The sequence below is a fragment of the Nesoenas mayeri genome, assembly GCF_963082525.1.
Source record: "Nesoenas mayeri genome assembly, chromosome: 3".
In the NCBI taxonomy this organism is placed as follows: Eukaryota; Metazoa; Chordata; class Aves; order Columbiformes; family Columbidae; genus Nesoenas; species Nesoenas mayeri.
In genome coordinates this window covers 98,328,911-98,344,007 of record NC_137544.1, presented here as the reverse complement: position 1 = coordinate 98,344,007, position 15,097 = coordinate 98,328,911, and the positions used below count along the sequence as shown (strand labels likewise).

Here is a 15,097-nt window from a genome sequence, read left to right as displayed (position 1 = left end):
AAACAGGCATAAGTCTGAATAGTTCCTGTCCTTTTTCCTGTTGTATGCCAAGTACCTGTGTTTTCCACATGATAAAAATGGTGTTAAGAGTGAAAAATAACCTCTGTGCATCTTAAACCCACTCTCTGCATTAGATAAAAAGGACTTCAGAGTGTTCTTAATTATATATCCTTTTCCTACATTCATGTTTGCATCTGTGAAAACCTTTCTTAACACAGTGGGAGCTTGCTACACAAGAAATGCACAGTCTGGTTCTCATGTGTTTTGATCGTCTACATGTTATTTTAAATATTTTCTCCCTTTGAAGAAAACAATAAGAAATTATTTTTATTTCCACTGAAATAGTAGTACCAAAAATGTGTAAACCTATGCTTTCTTGAGTTTATCTGTAACTATGGGGGGAGGGAGGCTGTAGTTATGCAAGTGTTTGTTCACAGGATAAAGATCTAATTCTTTCCAGACTGGATTCTCTTTTTTGTTTTCCAAACCAATTGTAAATAAGCTTCTGTGTATTGGAACGTGTGCAGCAAACTTTAACAAAGAGCTTTCCTCTCTGGATTTCTAAATTGGTTTTTAGAGCAATCTGTCTATTGCCATTTTATCTATTTAAACAAACATGATAACAGAAAAATGCAACTGTGGACTGCGGTGTTATGAAACATGAACTGTTAGAGTTAACACAACTGTTAAATCTTACTAATGATTCTATCACCAGTAAAATACATTAGCACCAATAATTTTATTAAAGTAGGTCATTCATCTAGAATAAAAAGGTAGAAGAATGTGAATTAAATGCCAAGCGTGCTAACTCCCCCGTACTTGTTAACATTGAATGTGATGCCCTGTAGGCCTTCCTCAGTATCGTTAGGAATAGATTACCTGTCAGGAATATGTATGGCATATTCAAATAAGCACTGCGCATATTTTTAAAACTGATATGATATGAATCCATGTAGACCAATTTTAATAGTTCAAAATGAGTCATAATTCTTGTTAACAATACAGTTATTTTTAAAATTTGCAGCAATAGTGGTCCTTTTTTATTTTCCTTATTGAAATTAAATGATATGCCTTAGGTGAGTCATTCATCACTGTTAAAGGAACTTGCCTTCTGTTGGAGTTTTTGAGGTTTTATCCATATATATATAGTGCATTTCCTATCATTTTTAGTTGTACTTTTCTACATGTGAGTTGCTAGATGGATTTTTCTATGGGTTTGTATTTTTTTAAATGATGACAATATTTTGCTAGAACACTGTATCTATATTTTTCTGTATGCAACAATTAAGCAATGACTTCATAGTGAAGGATTTTCCCATTGCAAGGGAAAATACGTAACTGTGAATTTGCATTTTTCATATAATAATCTAGTTTGCTTTCTTGTAATGTACGTTTTATAAACTAAAGTACAAATGCCATCCCTTGGGGCAGGGATAAAGCAAGCAATGACTTTGAAAACAAAGCTAATAGAACTGCAGGATGGAGTATATAGAAAGCAGTTTAGATTTTAATGTACTGCAGGAGTTAGCTAAATCATACATTTAGATAAAAATATTTCATTTTGGATTATGGAAAGCATTTTCTGCTGTCAGTAAGGGCTAACAATAAACACTAACATAAATGTAATCAATGTTAAAACTGAAGTACAGTGTTAAGTAAGTCATTCATGGTAATTAGTCTAACTTGTGTTGTCCTAGAGTATATTTAATGTTTTTAATATAATGTATAATTCTGTTATGAGAACAGATTGAGGGCCCAGTGCAATTCGCTGTATATTGTATTTCTACAATACAGGGTGAAGAGTTCACGTAAGCATTGATTGTGCAACAGGTGCTGTTCTGGGAGACAAAGAGATTAATTCTGGTTTGTCTTAGAAACGTTACAAAGAATCTCTTGCAGAAGTATCTTAAATTGCATTGAGTAGCCAGCAGAAATGCATCACTTCTGAAACAAATTGGAAAAGCAAACAGATGTTTGGGATGCCACTGTTATTCAATTGATTTGTGTAGCCCTGTCATTCCTGTTAATTATACTGGTGAAGAATATTAGTCCTTTCATTTATTTTTATTTTATTTATTTTTTTCTAAGTGTAGGAGAATTATTTTTTGTTTGTTAAAATTGAAACTAATAACTTTTCAGCATTTTTTTAATTAATACTTTTTCTCTTTCCAGGTCTTAGGTGTGATAGTTGCAATTTTGGATTTAAAGCTCTCAGATATTCTAATGAAGATGGATGTGAGCCCTGTTGGTGCAACAGCCATGGCTCAGTGAACCAATTCTGCAACCCTCTCTCCGGGCAGTGCAATTGTAAAGAACGAGTAAAAGGGCTTCACTGTAATACGTGCATGGACAACTTTTATGGGCTGGATGTAACTGGTTGTAAGGCTTGTGAATGTAACATTGCAGGGTCATTTTCTGGAACTGTGTGTGATGCGAAGACAGGGCAATGTGCGTGTAAACCAAATATTGGAGGAAGACAATGTGACGAGTGCCTAGATGGCTACCACAAAGTACAGGAAAATCGTTCCTTTGTTTGTCTCCCGTGTAACTGCAATAAGGCAGGTACAGTAAATGGCTCTCTGCTTTGTGACAAATCAACAGGACAGTGCCCTTGCAAAGCTGGTGTCACTGGCCTTCAGTGCAGCCAGTGCATACTCCATACATACAACCTCAGCATGAGAAACCTCCACGGCTGCCAGCGTTGTGACTGCGACACTCTGGGCACGGTGGCAGGAACAGTTTGTGACCACATTTCTGGACAGTGTGTCTGTTTGCCTCAGCGTCAGGGGAGAAGGTGTAATGAATGTAAACCAGGTAAGGAAATTGAATGTAGTAAGTCTTTGTTGGGTATTATCATAGTTCCTACAGTTCTTAGTATGTGTTTAGACAGCTTCGTGTCTCACACGTGTCTGATTTATGTTACTGTTTTTCCATTTCTTCCTAAATGTGTGACAAGAAAGTATATACATCCTGATCTCTATTAAATATTTACTCTATTGCCAGAGATGGTATAATTTCTGTTATTACTACAGTTTCAACATGTCCAAAATAAGGTTAAGCCTAGTTCTTCTAGATATTGAGAAAATATGCAAATTGTCATGTCCCGTTGACTGAACAAAAGATAAACTAGAATAGTTTAAAAAGCAGTTATGTTTGTAATGAAAAAAGTGGATTTGAAAGGCAGAGTGCAAGCTCTTAAGGAAGGGCAAAGCTGAGCATGGTGGGAGATACAGAGATGGTTGCTTAAACTTTGATGAGGCCAACAGACATGCCACTGAAAAAACATTCACCTGCCTTGGTGTGTTGAGGATGTGCTGGTTTTCACAAGGTCTGCTTGTGGTTCAGCCCTAAGAGTAGGTAATGCTGCAGCTGCTACTTATCAGCTCATGATTTTGTACCATATTACTGTAAACAGAATTTAAACATTCACTATAAGTGAGAAGCCCTGTAGTTACATTTTGGTGTTTTTGTTTTAAAAAGGAGGTGAGTAAAGTGAAACTATAGGTAATATTAACCTACCCTTAGTAATAATACTAAACAGATAGATTTAGTTCAAGTTAAATACATAGGCAATTTATTAAAGTAGCAGGTCACATTAAAAGGTACATTATAGCTCCATTGGTTTTTAATATGCCATTCAATAATTTGAACAGAGGTTAAAAAAGCTGCTTAACCTCCATTAAGTATTTTTAAAAACACTTTCATTTAAATTATTTTAGGTACATATACTAATAAATAAGGCAGCATTCTGTTTTTCTTAGTTCCTCCTCCAGTGCTATTTGACCTGCTAACCCTCTGCAGCAGCCACTTAATCAGAGATCGGCAGAGGAGTGATGTCAAGGCTTCCCGAATCACTGACCGCCCTTGTCCTTGCAAAAGAAAGGTCAGGGTTTATGCAGAACTAAATGGTTTAAAAAGGTTTAATTGATAGTATGAACAGACTGCTTTGTAGAAAAGCTTACATAGCACTCGAAGGAATACTTCCACAATTGTTCCTGTTAAAAAAGAATGAATTAAAAAAAATATATCTTGCTGTAAGAATTATTTTTACATTTCCTAAGTAATAAGTGCAAACATGTATGTGCAGAACACTGAGCTCTGTTCTGCAGGTGAAAGTGTAAGTCCTTATTGTTGTAAAAGCAGTGTATTGCTATGAGTGTAGTAGCACAGCGTACTATGGTCATTTCACTGACATTTTAGTGTTGATTCTTGCATGAGCTCATTTAAACATTTAATATATCTAACTTTATATGTATAATCTTTGTTAATATGTTCCAAATGAGAGTTTTCTATAAAACAGGGGTGGGTATAACCTGCTAGTAATACTGGTGTTAAGGTGGAGAAACATGAGAATTTAGTTGGTTTCAAGTACTCTAAACATACCTTACGGCTTTTCCTTGGGACAAAGATAAGAAAACGTATTCCACGTATATATGTAGCCAAAACAGCCTAATTAAAAGCATGCGATAATGACTTAAAACTGGCAACTCTGAAAACATACTGAGGACTTCTTAGGCTGTTGGGACATTTCAACTTTTTGGTCTGAGTTTCCTTGGTGGAACACAGGTCATGTGTCATTTTTTATTTTGTGTAATTATAAGTCTGCTATAGTTATATTTAAAATAAAGTCCCATTGTAGCACATCATCTGTGTGTTTTCATAAAATTTGAGGCATTTCAGAAAGTTATCAAAATCTTAATGCAGGAAGAGTTGCCAATGGAGAAAAATTCAAACTGGATGTAAATTCGGGAAATTATTTTATAATGAGATTAAAAAAAACATATTTTTCTCATTTGCTTGTTCTTATGCAAGTAACATTTTTTGATAAATTTCCATACATTTAAACCTTATTAAAATAATAGTGTGTGTAAAGAGAGGAACGCTTGATCCTAACAAGAAAGCAAAAGAGAGAGCAGTTTTACCTTGTATACAAACTTGCTTTTGAGATGTCCTAGGTTGCAGTCATAGAAAATGGATCTTTCTAGCCCCCAAATAGTTCTGTACTTGGTGACCACAGCTTTTCATGGAGCAGTACATAGTGTGGAAAGGTGTAAACTAGCACCTAGCATGTGTGGCTGGGCACCAGTACTGAGTTTTGGGTATGTACTTGCTCTCTTCTTGAACAGAAAAATGTGGAGTATGTTGTGACAATGTTGTCAGTGTTGGGAACTGTGCACTTTGAAGCACAGACTGTGGTTAAGAAATAAGCATTACTGCCCTAGTTGGTAAGCATATTAAAGTGCTAAAGAATTGTTCAGATGTTCCTTCTCTATAAGCTATACAGTGGGAGAAATAGTAAGAGTATGATTAAAAAAAGGAAGCTGAATACTTTGCTATGACTTTCATTCTTCTTTTTGAAGAGTATGTTTGATTGACAAATGTGATCAGTTATGGTTGAATTGGAAAAAAATCTGAAAAAGAATAAGCATAATACTAGTTATATACATAGATCTTGTAGAGATTTGCAGTGGCTGTCTTAAAATTGGAAATTGGCTCTATTATACAACAGTGGATCCTTCATAAAGCAACTTTTATGAGCCCTTCTAACCTTGCTGTAAATTAAGCTTGCATTAAGTTGTTTCTTACTCTTTCCTGCCAAATTCTAGGTGGTGGAAGTAAATAATAATAACGGTTATGACAAACAGTATGAATTTGTAATCCAATGTCTCTTCTATTTTTGTGTATATTTAATCATATCAATTTACTTATAAATTAGTTGAGGGAAGGACTTTCTCCCATTTTCCTATCCCTCACTTTTATTTAAAAAAAATTACTTGCTACTTATGAGAAAGGATAATCATGGTAGTATCGAGAAACTTAGTTACACTTTTAAAGCATTTGTAAAAGATTCTTATTAAAAAAAAAAGTCATACCAAATCCTTTACTGTTCTACAGCAGTTTAGGCTGCCTGACATTAGGAAAGCTGGGGTGTTTAACATTAAGGTATAGATTCTTTATAATTATGAATTTTACTGCTATGACAAAACCAATATATACTGTAATGATCAATGCTATTCAGCTAAAATGAATTTATTTTCTAGAGATCTGCTTATTTACCCACTGTAGTCTTTTCTTAGACATTAGTTTCATGTAGAATTTCTGATGGGCAAGGATCTGTTTTAGCCTGCATGCTTATCATTTACTGCACCTATAAGCTGAGTCCCGAAGAAGTGCTTTGACCTTCTGGAGGAGTCCAGGCTTAAACTTGTTTCCCATCTTCCTGTTACGTTCTTTGAGTGGAGTTGTTCATTGTGCTCAAGAGTGACATTGCTGGGAAATGGTCTTGTCTATTTATGCACAGGATGGGCACTGCGCTGCACAGACAACTGCAGGATGAGATAATACATGCTGCCTTGCTAATAACTTCAAGCCATTGAGTCTCTGTGGTGGCTCCATTCGGGGCCTCTCTGGAATAAAATGCCAACAGCGTGGTTTTTTATGATGCGAATGTATGTTAACTGGAGACTGATATCACTTCACTGTCCACTTGAGATTTATCTCGCTGAGGACCAGAGGCTAAACTTGAACAAAGATTTGAGCAGTAAAATTCTAATGTTTTCAATTTGTTTAGTTCCTCTGCTAGTTGGATATGAGCTCACAGCACAACACTGCTGCGAAGACAGAGAATACCACCCTAGGGGTGTATATATAAAGCTATCTCTTGTAAGACAAAATAAATAATAAGGCCTTGGGTGATATGACATGTTATAATGCCATTTGGAGCTCTTTATTATAAAGCAGGACATTAGAAAGTTGTTGGACAGCAAAAAAGATTTGCTAACTTGGAATATGACTAAGAAGAAACTGTTTGAACTGGAGAGAGAATGGAAAGTGTCTGAGGAGTCTGAGTCGATCAGAATATATATCAGAGTAACAGTTGAAATTCTTCTACTGAAGCTGTTCAATGAAAATTAATAGTGACCAGCTGCCACAGACAAACTCCTATCAATGGCCCTGTCTTAGGATTGATGTTCAAAGATAGGTACCTGCAGCTGACAAGTGCTAATTAATACTGTGTTATTAGGTTGGTGCAAAAGGAATTGCAGTTTTTTGCATTGTTGAAACTTGCCATTTTATATTGGAATACATTCATAAATAAATGTGACAATGTTATACATAATTTAATGCATTTTTCTCACTCTTTTTGCTTCTGACTTATTACTTGCTGTTTATTTTATATTTATTTTAGACTATGGAAATGATGTTAGATAAAAAACAAATTTGAGTCCAAAATGGGTTGTAAAGCAGCAGAGAGAACTCGCATCATCAACAATGCATTTGGCCCAGGAACTGCTAATGAATGTACAGTGCAGAGGGAGTTCAAAAAGAGCCTTGAAGATGAGGAGCATAGTGGCTGGCTATTGGAAGTTGACAATGACCAATGGAAAGCAATCATCAAAGCCGATCCTCCTACAACCATACGAGAAGTTGCCAAAGAACTCAATGCCCACCATTCTATGGTTGTTCAGCTTTTGTAGCAAATTGGAAAGGTAAAAAAGCTCGATAAGCGAGCTGACCAAAAAAAAAAATAAATGTCATTTTGAAGTGTCATCTTCTCTAATTCTACACAATGACAATGACCCATTTCTCGATCAGAATATGGCGTGCAAGGAAAAGTGGATTGTATACAACAACTAGCAATGACCAGCTCAGTGGTTGGACCAAGAAGAACCTCCAAAGCACTTCCCAAAGCCAAACTTGCACCAAATAAAGGTCACGGTCACTGTTTGGTGGTCCACTGCCTCTCTGATCCACTACAGCTTTCTTAATCCTGGCAAAGCTATTCCATCTGAGAACTCTGCTCAGCAAATCAGTGAGATGCACCAAAAACTGCAATGCCTGAAGCATTGATCAACAGAAAGGGCCCAATTCTTCCCCACAACAACACCCGACTGCACGTTGCACAACCAACGCTTCAAAAAGAATTAATTGGGCTATGGAGTTTTGCCTCACCTGTCACATTCACCTGACCTCTCAGCAACTGAGTACCACTTTTTCAAGCAACTCGACAACTTTTTGCAAGGAAAATGCTTCCACAACTAGCAGGATGCAGAAAATACTTTCCAAGAGTTTTCACTGAATCCTGAAGCACGGATTCTTATGCTACAGGAAAAAAGCAAAATTATTTCTCATTAACAAAAGTGTGTTGGTTATAATAGTTCCTATTTTGATTAATAAAGATGTGTTTGAGCCTAGTTGTAATGATTTAAAATTCGCGGTCCAAAACCACAATTGCTTTTACACCAACCTAATACCATCATCATTTGCAGAACTCATAAGTGTTGCTACATTTTAAATCAATTGTACCACTCAAAAAGAAAACCCCACAAATTGTTCTGCTCTTTTTTTTTATTTCTGACTGGTATCCTATTACTTGCGTTGTCTTCAGATGAAACGTATAGAAATGAGTAAGAATGGAAGAAGTCCATAGTTAGCAAAATAGATTATACAAGTGGTATAGCATCATTAAAAAAAATGTACTTAAAAGTTCTTTTGTTTGAGTTTTCAGGCAAACCTATTAATAATGGGTAAGTTTTTCAATGGCCAAGTTTATCAATAATGTGTTAGAGACTTGCTTAGATAAGAATTGCTTTTCATGTCAAGACAATGAGAGAGGATAGAAGCAGAATACCAAATATACTGTGAAGGAAAGTGAAATTAATGCTGCAGTTTGTAATTGGAAATAATAAAGAAACAGAAGGTTGAGGTTCAGAATGAAATATTCTTTTATAGCAGATTAGTAAATTTTATTTTCATCAGTTTATTTGTTTCTGTGAAAGTATTTGTGTAGGATACAAGCTATATGTTGAGGAGTAAAACACACATTCTACATGGACCTGGGAATCCTCATCCAATATAGGGTTTTCAAAGAAACATTTCCATGTTTCAAGAGTTAAGCCATCCAGTGGTTGAGAAATATTAAGAGACGTTCTCAAAAAAATGTGTGCATTTCTTATGTTTTGCAACTGACCATTGTCAGAGATGAGATTCCAGACTATAATGGATAAGTGTCTGATCCTATGTTATTTTTCACATTTCAACTGCTTGTGGTGCATTCATTAGTACCCCTCTTGTCCTTGGGTCTTTGCTTTCCCTATGGACACGTTAATGTACTTCCCCTATTTTGCACTTGTTCTGTCTAAACTAAAGTCTAAAGAGAGCTGGCAACTGGAGGATGAATAATAGCTTTACAAAGTGCCAATGAGAAGATTTAGAAGCTCAGTTCTGCAGGAGGACTATATTATTTGAGCTGATGTGTGTTTCCTAAGCTTTAGTTCTATTGCTTCATCCCCGATTATACACAAGTTAATATTCTTACTGTGTTCAATTTTTGTGTATTGTCTGTTCTCAAAATCCCTTTCTTTTCCAGGTTTTTATTTTTCTCCATTCAGTGTCACTGGCTGTCTGCCCTGCCTGTGCCACAGAGCTGGTTCCTTGAATCAGACCTGTGACAAACTAACTGGCCAATGTATTTGCCAAGATGCCTCTGTAACAGGACAGACATGTGAACGCTGCAAAGAACTTTATTTTGGATTTGACTCTTTCACAGGGAGGTGAGTGTTCCTTTTTTACAGATCACTTGAAACCTCCTTGTTACATTTTTCTCATAGTTGCTCATTCTGTGGTTTCAATGACAATGAAAAGCTGTGCTCTAGTTAGATAAATCCTTTTTTGCATTCACGTGTGCACTCTGATGTACGTGTGGTACGTTATACAACCCTCTGTGCTCCCATGAGCTGAAGGAAATAGAAGTTTTGCCACAGATTGAAGTAGAAACAGCAAGAAAGCTGTATAATGCTAATGCTATCTAATGTTGTAGCTATTTGGTAGTTGTTTCTCTACACTTCCTCTGCATCTTCAGTAAGATGCGTGGGTTTCTGAGGTGTAATCATTGACTATTAAAATGCACGTAATGTGCCTTTCTTATAAGCAGTGAATGCTTTTCAAGATCTCAGGAAGACATTTTAATGGAGAAAAAGTATGTAAGAAATTAGATATCCCTGTCTTTCCAAATTTCATTTTGCAGCAGCAGTTGAAATACTCACAACACCTTTCCTCTTAAAAAAATCTGTTTTTCTGAAGCAGTGTATTCTGTTTCAGCACTTAGTTATGTGCCACAGGGTAAATTGTTTATCTAATGTAGCCTGAGGCCTCTATGTACACTGAAATTATATTGATATATCCCTGGAATGTAAGGGGAAAAACTTATCTATAGGTGGTGAGTGCATTGTTATTCCAACTATTATTCTGTATTTCTTTTCCAGGATCATCTATCTTGCTTAATCCCTGCAATCTCAATTTCCTTTTAAATATTGTCCAATAAGATTTGCACAGCTCTAATGCTATTTTATTTTCATGCAGACTGATGCTGTTAAATTGCTTTGTTGTATTTGGTATTTTTGCTTTTTTAAAACAAACAAAAAATAACAACAACAAAAACCCACAGAAACCAAGTCTGTACAACATTCCCCTCCCTGTGCTCCTTTCCCCCAGCTACTGCAGGGTACATGTACTTTAAGGCAGTGAATATTAGTGTCATCTTGCATATATTTGACATTATTCTGCAGATTTTTCACTTTAACTTTTATGTCACTGTCACTCATCAGGAGATTTTTTAAATTATTTTTTATTGTTGAGGGTCACAGAGGCATCTGGTAATGGACCTAAAGTAATCTGTAGGAATAAGGACTTCCTATTTTCACTTCCTGTCATTTCTAATTGCAAGCAATATAATCTATGTAATATTAAATTTCACTTTTAAATATATTTTTCCATGTTATTAATGATCTTTTTTTTTTCATTACTTGGAATAGATTTTTTTCTGTCCCTCCTTTGCACCCTCTCAGTTTTAGCAGCTGATGGAGAGTTTCATCTGTGTTAAGCAATAGCTTTCCTGAAGTAGATATTGGCCTTCAATTACCTGCATTTTGAGATATCTTCTGAAATTCAATGTATGTAAATATCTAGAGTTATCTAGATCCAGATCTTGTTGTAAAGATGGAAAGTTTTTACCATTCTGGAATTTGAATCAGGGTTGGCTTTAATGCCTTAATACCAGTTAATCCTCATGACAGTATTGAAGATGGCTCTGGTAGTACATTAACATGATTAAGTTGTGTTGCATATGCTTGACTTCCCTTTGGTTAGCATCTACTCGTGCAGTGCATCTCTGTTCCTCAGGCAGAAATGTTTATCCACTGAAAATGATGATCCAGGTCTTTATTTGTTAAACTTTTTTAACCCATTTCTTTAACTGTTAATATATTCTTAAAAAGAGTAATGTGCTGCTTCTTGCTTTGTAAAGTTGCAGTGTCATTTAAACCGCCCTTGCTCCAAGAGTCTTTTTAATGGTGCTGTGGTTAAAGAATGAAAAGTGTGTGAGCTGTCTGCAGTGGCAAAGATGTATCCGTCTTGGCACAAAGCAGAGATAAAGCAAAAGTTGTGCCACACAAAGACTGTGAGGTTTTAAAATTCTCCCACTCTGAGGAATGTATGTATGAGCTGATTTGTTTTGTGATGTTTTTGAGGTAAAACATGAACACATTTTTTAATGCATTTCAGCTAATGAAGCAGGAAAATTTCCTTGGTAACTAAAGAATAAGAGATATTTGATGTTTGCAGTGGTCTGAACAGATCTGTAATGGTTGTGGGCATCAGTACACATTTGAAATACTTTACCTCTGTATTGTTTACTACAATGAACTGGTCAATGAACATCACAAATTGTTTATCTATATATATATATCTTGACAGATTACTGTTTATGAAATCCATTTAGCAAGTGAGGTTTTCCCATAAGGATGAAAAATGAAGATTTTAAACAGATTGCTGGAGAGGTTCTAACTGCACCTAGAGAGTCAATGTAATAAAGGTTTCTCTATATTAATATTACAAAAACCATTTATCCTCACAAAATCAATATTGCAATTCATCTTGGCCTGACGTTTCTTTTTCCATGTTTTAAAAGTCTGTTTTCCTTGATTATATATAATTCTGTTTTAATAAAACTCAAAGATGTTTGAATCAGAGTATCTTGAAGAAGTAGCATTTATCAAAAATACTGAAAATATTTCTTACATGACCGAAAGTTTCAAAGAATTAGTTATTTAAAAAAAAATCCTTAATTGATGGAATCCTTAATCCTGACTGAAAAGCACGAATTATGCATAACAACAAAGCCAGTTCTAGTGTTCTGCAGTTTAAGAAAATGATGCATGTGATTACACAAATATAATGTATAATCCTGTGGAATAGCATACAGCAATGTGTGCTATTGTTTGGATGATCAGGACTCTAATTTAGTATAGGTGGAGGCAGGGAGCCTCCACCTTTCCTAGAATAAAATGCAACTACTTAGAGGAGAAAGAAGCAGCCCCACCCTGCCAGGCACTGAGAACTGTTACTGTGACTGTATGTGTGAGTTTGATTGTCTCATGTGTAAATGAGAATAAAAACTGGAATACTCAGGGGACCCTTATTTATAAGAGGTACAATAATATACAGGGGCAGTAGGACAAGCTTGTCTTTTACTGTTTATCTTTTGAGGCACTTTTGTTGACAACCCTCCCCCTCAAGTAATATGTACTAAATATCATGTAGTGAAATTAGGAAATAATAAAGTACTGTCTTACTGAGCAAATAATTCTGTCTTTTTTTTTTTTCTTTTTTTCTTTCTCTAACTAAACCATTTTCTCCAGTCATGACATTTAAATAGTCTAAACAAAACCTCTATTTGAAGGAGGATTTGGATGCACTGTCTACAGATGAAAAGACTTAATACAGTTTGAAAAAATTGCCCTTTTCTCTTCACTATAAAAGAGAGCAAACTACAGTATAGTTTCCAAGAGAGAATGTATTTTATTTATTCCCACAAGGATATTAGTCCATAAAACAAATTTGCAGCTTATTTTGCAGCTTTGGCTTTTATCAGCCTTTTTAAGGGTGTTGAATGATTACCCAGGAGATCACACAGCATGAGCTGCTGTGTGGAGTAAAGGAACTTTAATAGAGAGAGCTCTGTGATGGGCAGAAAATGTATGTGAAAAGTTTTCTTAAACTTGTTTAAAAATCTGTCACATTTAATGTCTCTTTCACTGATTATTGACCTGAATTTTAGTGTCCTAATGTGAAAACAGTTTCCACCCTCCCCTCCTCTCTCCCTTGTCTTAAAAAGCTGATACTTAAAACATAACAGAAGTCACTTATATTTCTGCCTTCATGTAGTCAGAAAGAGATAGACCAAGGTGATGGTGATGACCGGGAAAATGGCAAAATAACTTGTCTGAAGGTTCTGGTGAAAGTGGCCAAGGAAATATCAGCCAAATATAAATCAGTCCTTGTCTAGTCTTAGGGTTAGCAGAACAAAGGGGACATGGAATGACTGTCTCTCTCTTGGACTTCTCCAAGGTCTTTTTGCTGCCTCATCTTCTTGGGACCTGGCATCTAGAGTAATTTAAGATTCCCTGCAGGCTGATGTTGCCTATGCCTGAAAATGGGATTTTTCCAGCTCAGGGCAGGGGGAGTGAAGTGGAGATTTCCCAGTATGTTTTAGCTGCACTGTACAGTCCCACATTTCTCCCAGTGCATAGTTTTTCAAAACTTAGCCTGCAGCAATTAAAATATATTGAAAGTAGAATCTAAAGTGCAAGGTTTTATTTGCCATTGTTGACTTTCTGTTATGACAACTAATGGCAGTCTGTATTGCAATGGGTAGCACAATAGTATTTGCAGTAAGGAAACAATTGCTTTGCTTAACTTCTGAGATGCTCCGAGTCTTTGAATATTTGCATAATCTGACATTGGTATCCCTGCTCTAAATGAATGTCAGTGGGAAAATAGTATATCAAGTGAAAAACAAGTTGATCGTGACGGGTTTCACATGCAAAAACTAAAGCATAAATTAATCCTGAAAGTACTCTACTGATGCCAAAGAGATTTACAGAATTGAAATGTGGCATTTGTGTGATACCAATGCTTTTATTTTTTGTTGTTCTTTTAAAATAAAAAATAATTTAATTTACACAATTAGTTAAATATTATTTTTAGTAATTTTGTCCCTCAGGCTGTGAAGAAGCTGTGCTTTCTGTTATTATATACATATTTCTGCTGTTTCCTGTCACTGCTTTAATCTCAGGACTTTTTTCTCTCATTTTTTGTCTACATTCAGTCTCCTTTATTTGCAGCATGTTATTTTTTTTTTTTCCAAGTTCAAGTTGCCTTTGTGGACAAGGAATTATTAATTGATTTATTTTTCAACAAAAGCCTAGTTTCCTGTAAGTTGGAAAGTTGTATATTTTATGCAGAAACCTATGAAATCACTTACACATATATCACTGAACTCTAAAGCTCTGCAAGAAAGGTTGTGTGAGCGTTGCAGGACTGAGTGCATGAAGTGGTTATTACTGAACATTATTATCCATTTTGTGTATGGATCTATAAATATAAAAGCTCTTTAATTTCGAGCAGTTTTAGTCTAAATTCGAATGTTATTCTGGCACTGAAATGTTAATGTTTATTTTTATAATGGACACCTTTTTTGTAAGTTTGTTGTGTTGTTTTTTTTTTTGTTAATCAGGCAAATAGATTTTCTGCTGTGTCTCTGGCTACTGAACTGTTTATGATTTTTTAATTGTGTTACCGAAGAATCTTTTAAACAAAACCCTACTGTGCTTAACCAGAGTGTTAATGTGTTTTGATCACTTTCTTGATTTGTTTTTGTTTGTAGATGTCAGCACTGTAATTGTCATCCTGCAGGAGCCATTACTGGGACTTGTCATCTTGTTACTGGACAGTGTGTTTGTAAACAATTTGTAACTGGCTTGAAATGTGACAACTGTGTTCCCAATGCTAGTAATTTGGATGTCCACAACGTATTTGGCTGCAGTAAAAGTAAGTGGATGTTAGGCCTTGAAAGCATGCCTTTCAAATGAATGTTGCCCTTTTTTTTAAAAAAGAATAGATGTAGTGAGTATTAAATTAAGTCAGCAGTACTAAAACTGGGTTTGACTTTTTTTTCTTTCCCCATATGTCTGGTTCCTTACGTCTGGGTGATTTTCACTGTGAGTATCTTAGGAGTGTTTTCTAGAGAGGTGTGCAG

The 15,097-nt window shown here is 35.5% G+C and overlaps 1 protein-coding gene across 1 annotated transcript in view; it reads left to right on the top strand.

Annotated features, from left to right (window-relative positions):
• The window catches only part of USH2A (usherin), a gene marked incomplete at its 3' end in the record, with an annotated part of 383,577 nt that overhangs the window by 67,550 nt on the left and 300,930 nt on the right, over nucleotides 1-15,097 (top strand). Inside the window, exons 12-14 of the mRNA XM_080341535.1 lie at nucleotides 2,173-2,814; nucleotides 9,371-9,554; nucleotides 14,726-14,889. Coding sequence (XP_080197661.1) covers nucleotides 2,173-2,814; nucleotides 9,371-9,554; nucleotides 14,726-14,889 — 990 coding nt within the window. The remainder of the gene's footprint in view (nucleotides 1-2,172; nucleotides 2,815-9,370; nucleotides 9,555-14,725; nucleotides 14,890-15,097) is intronic.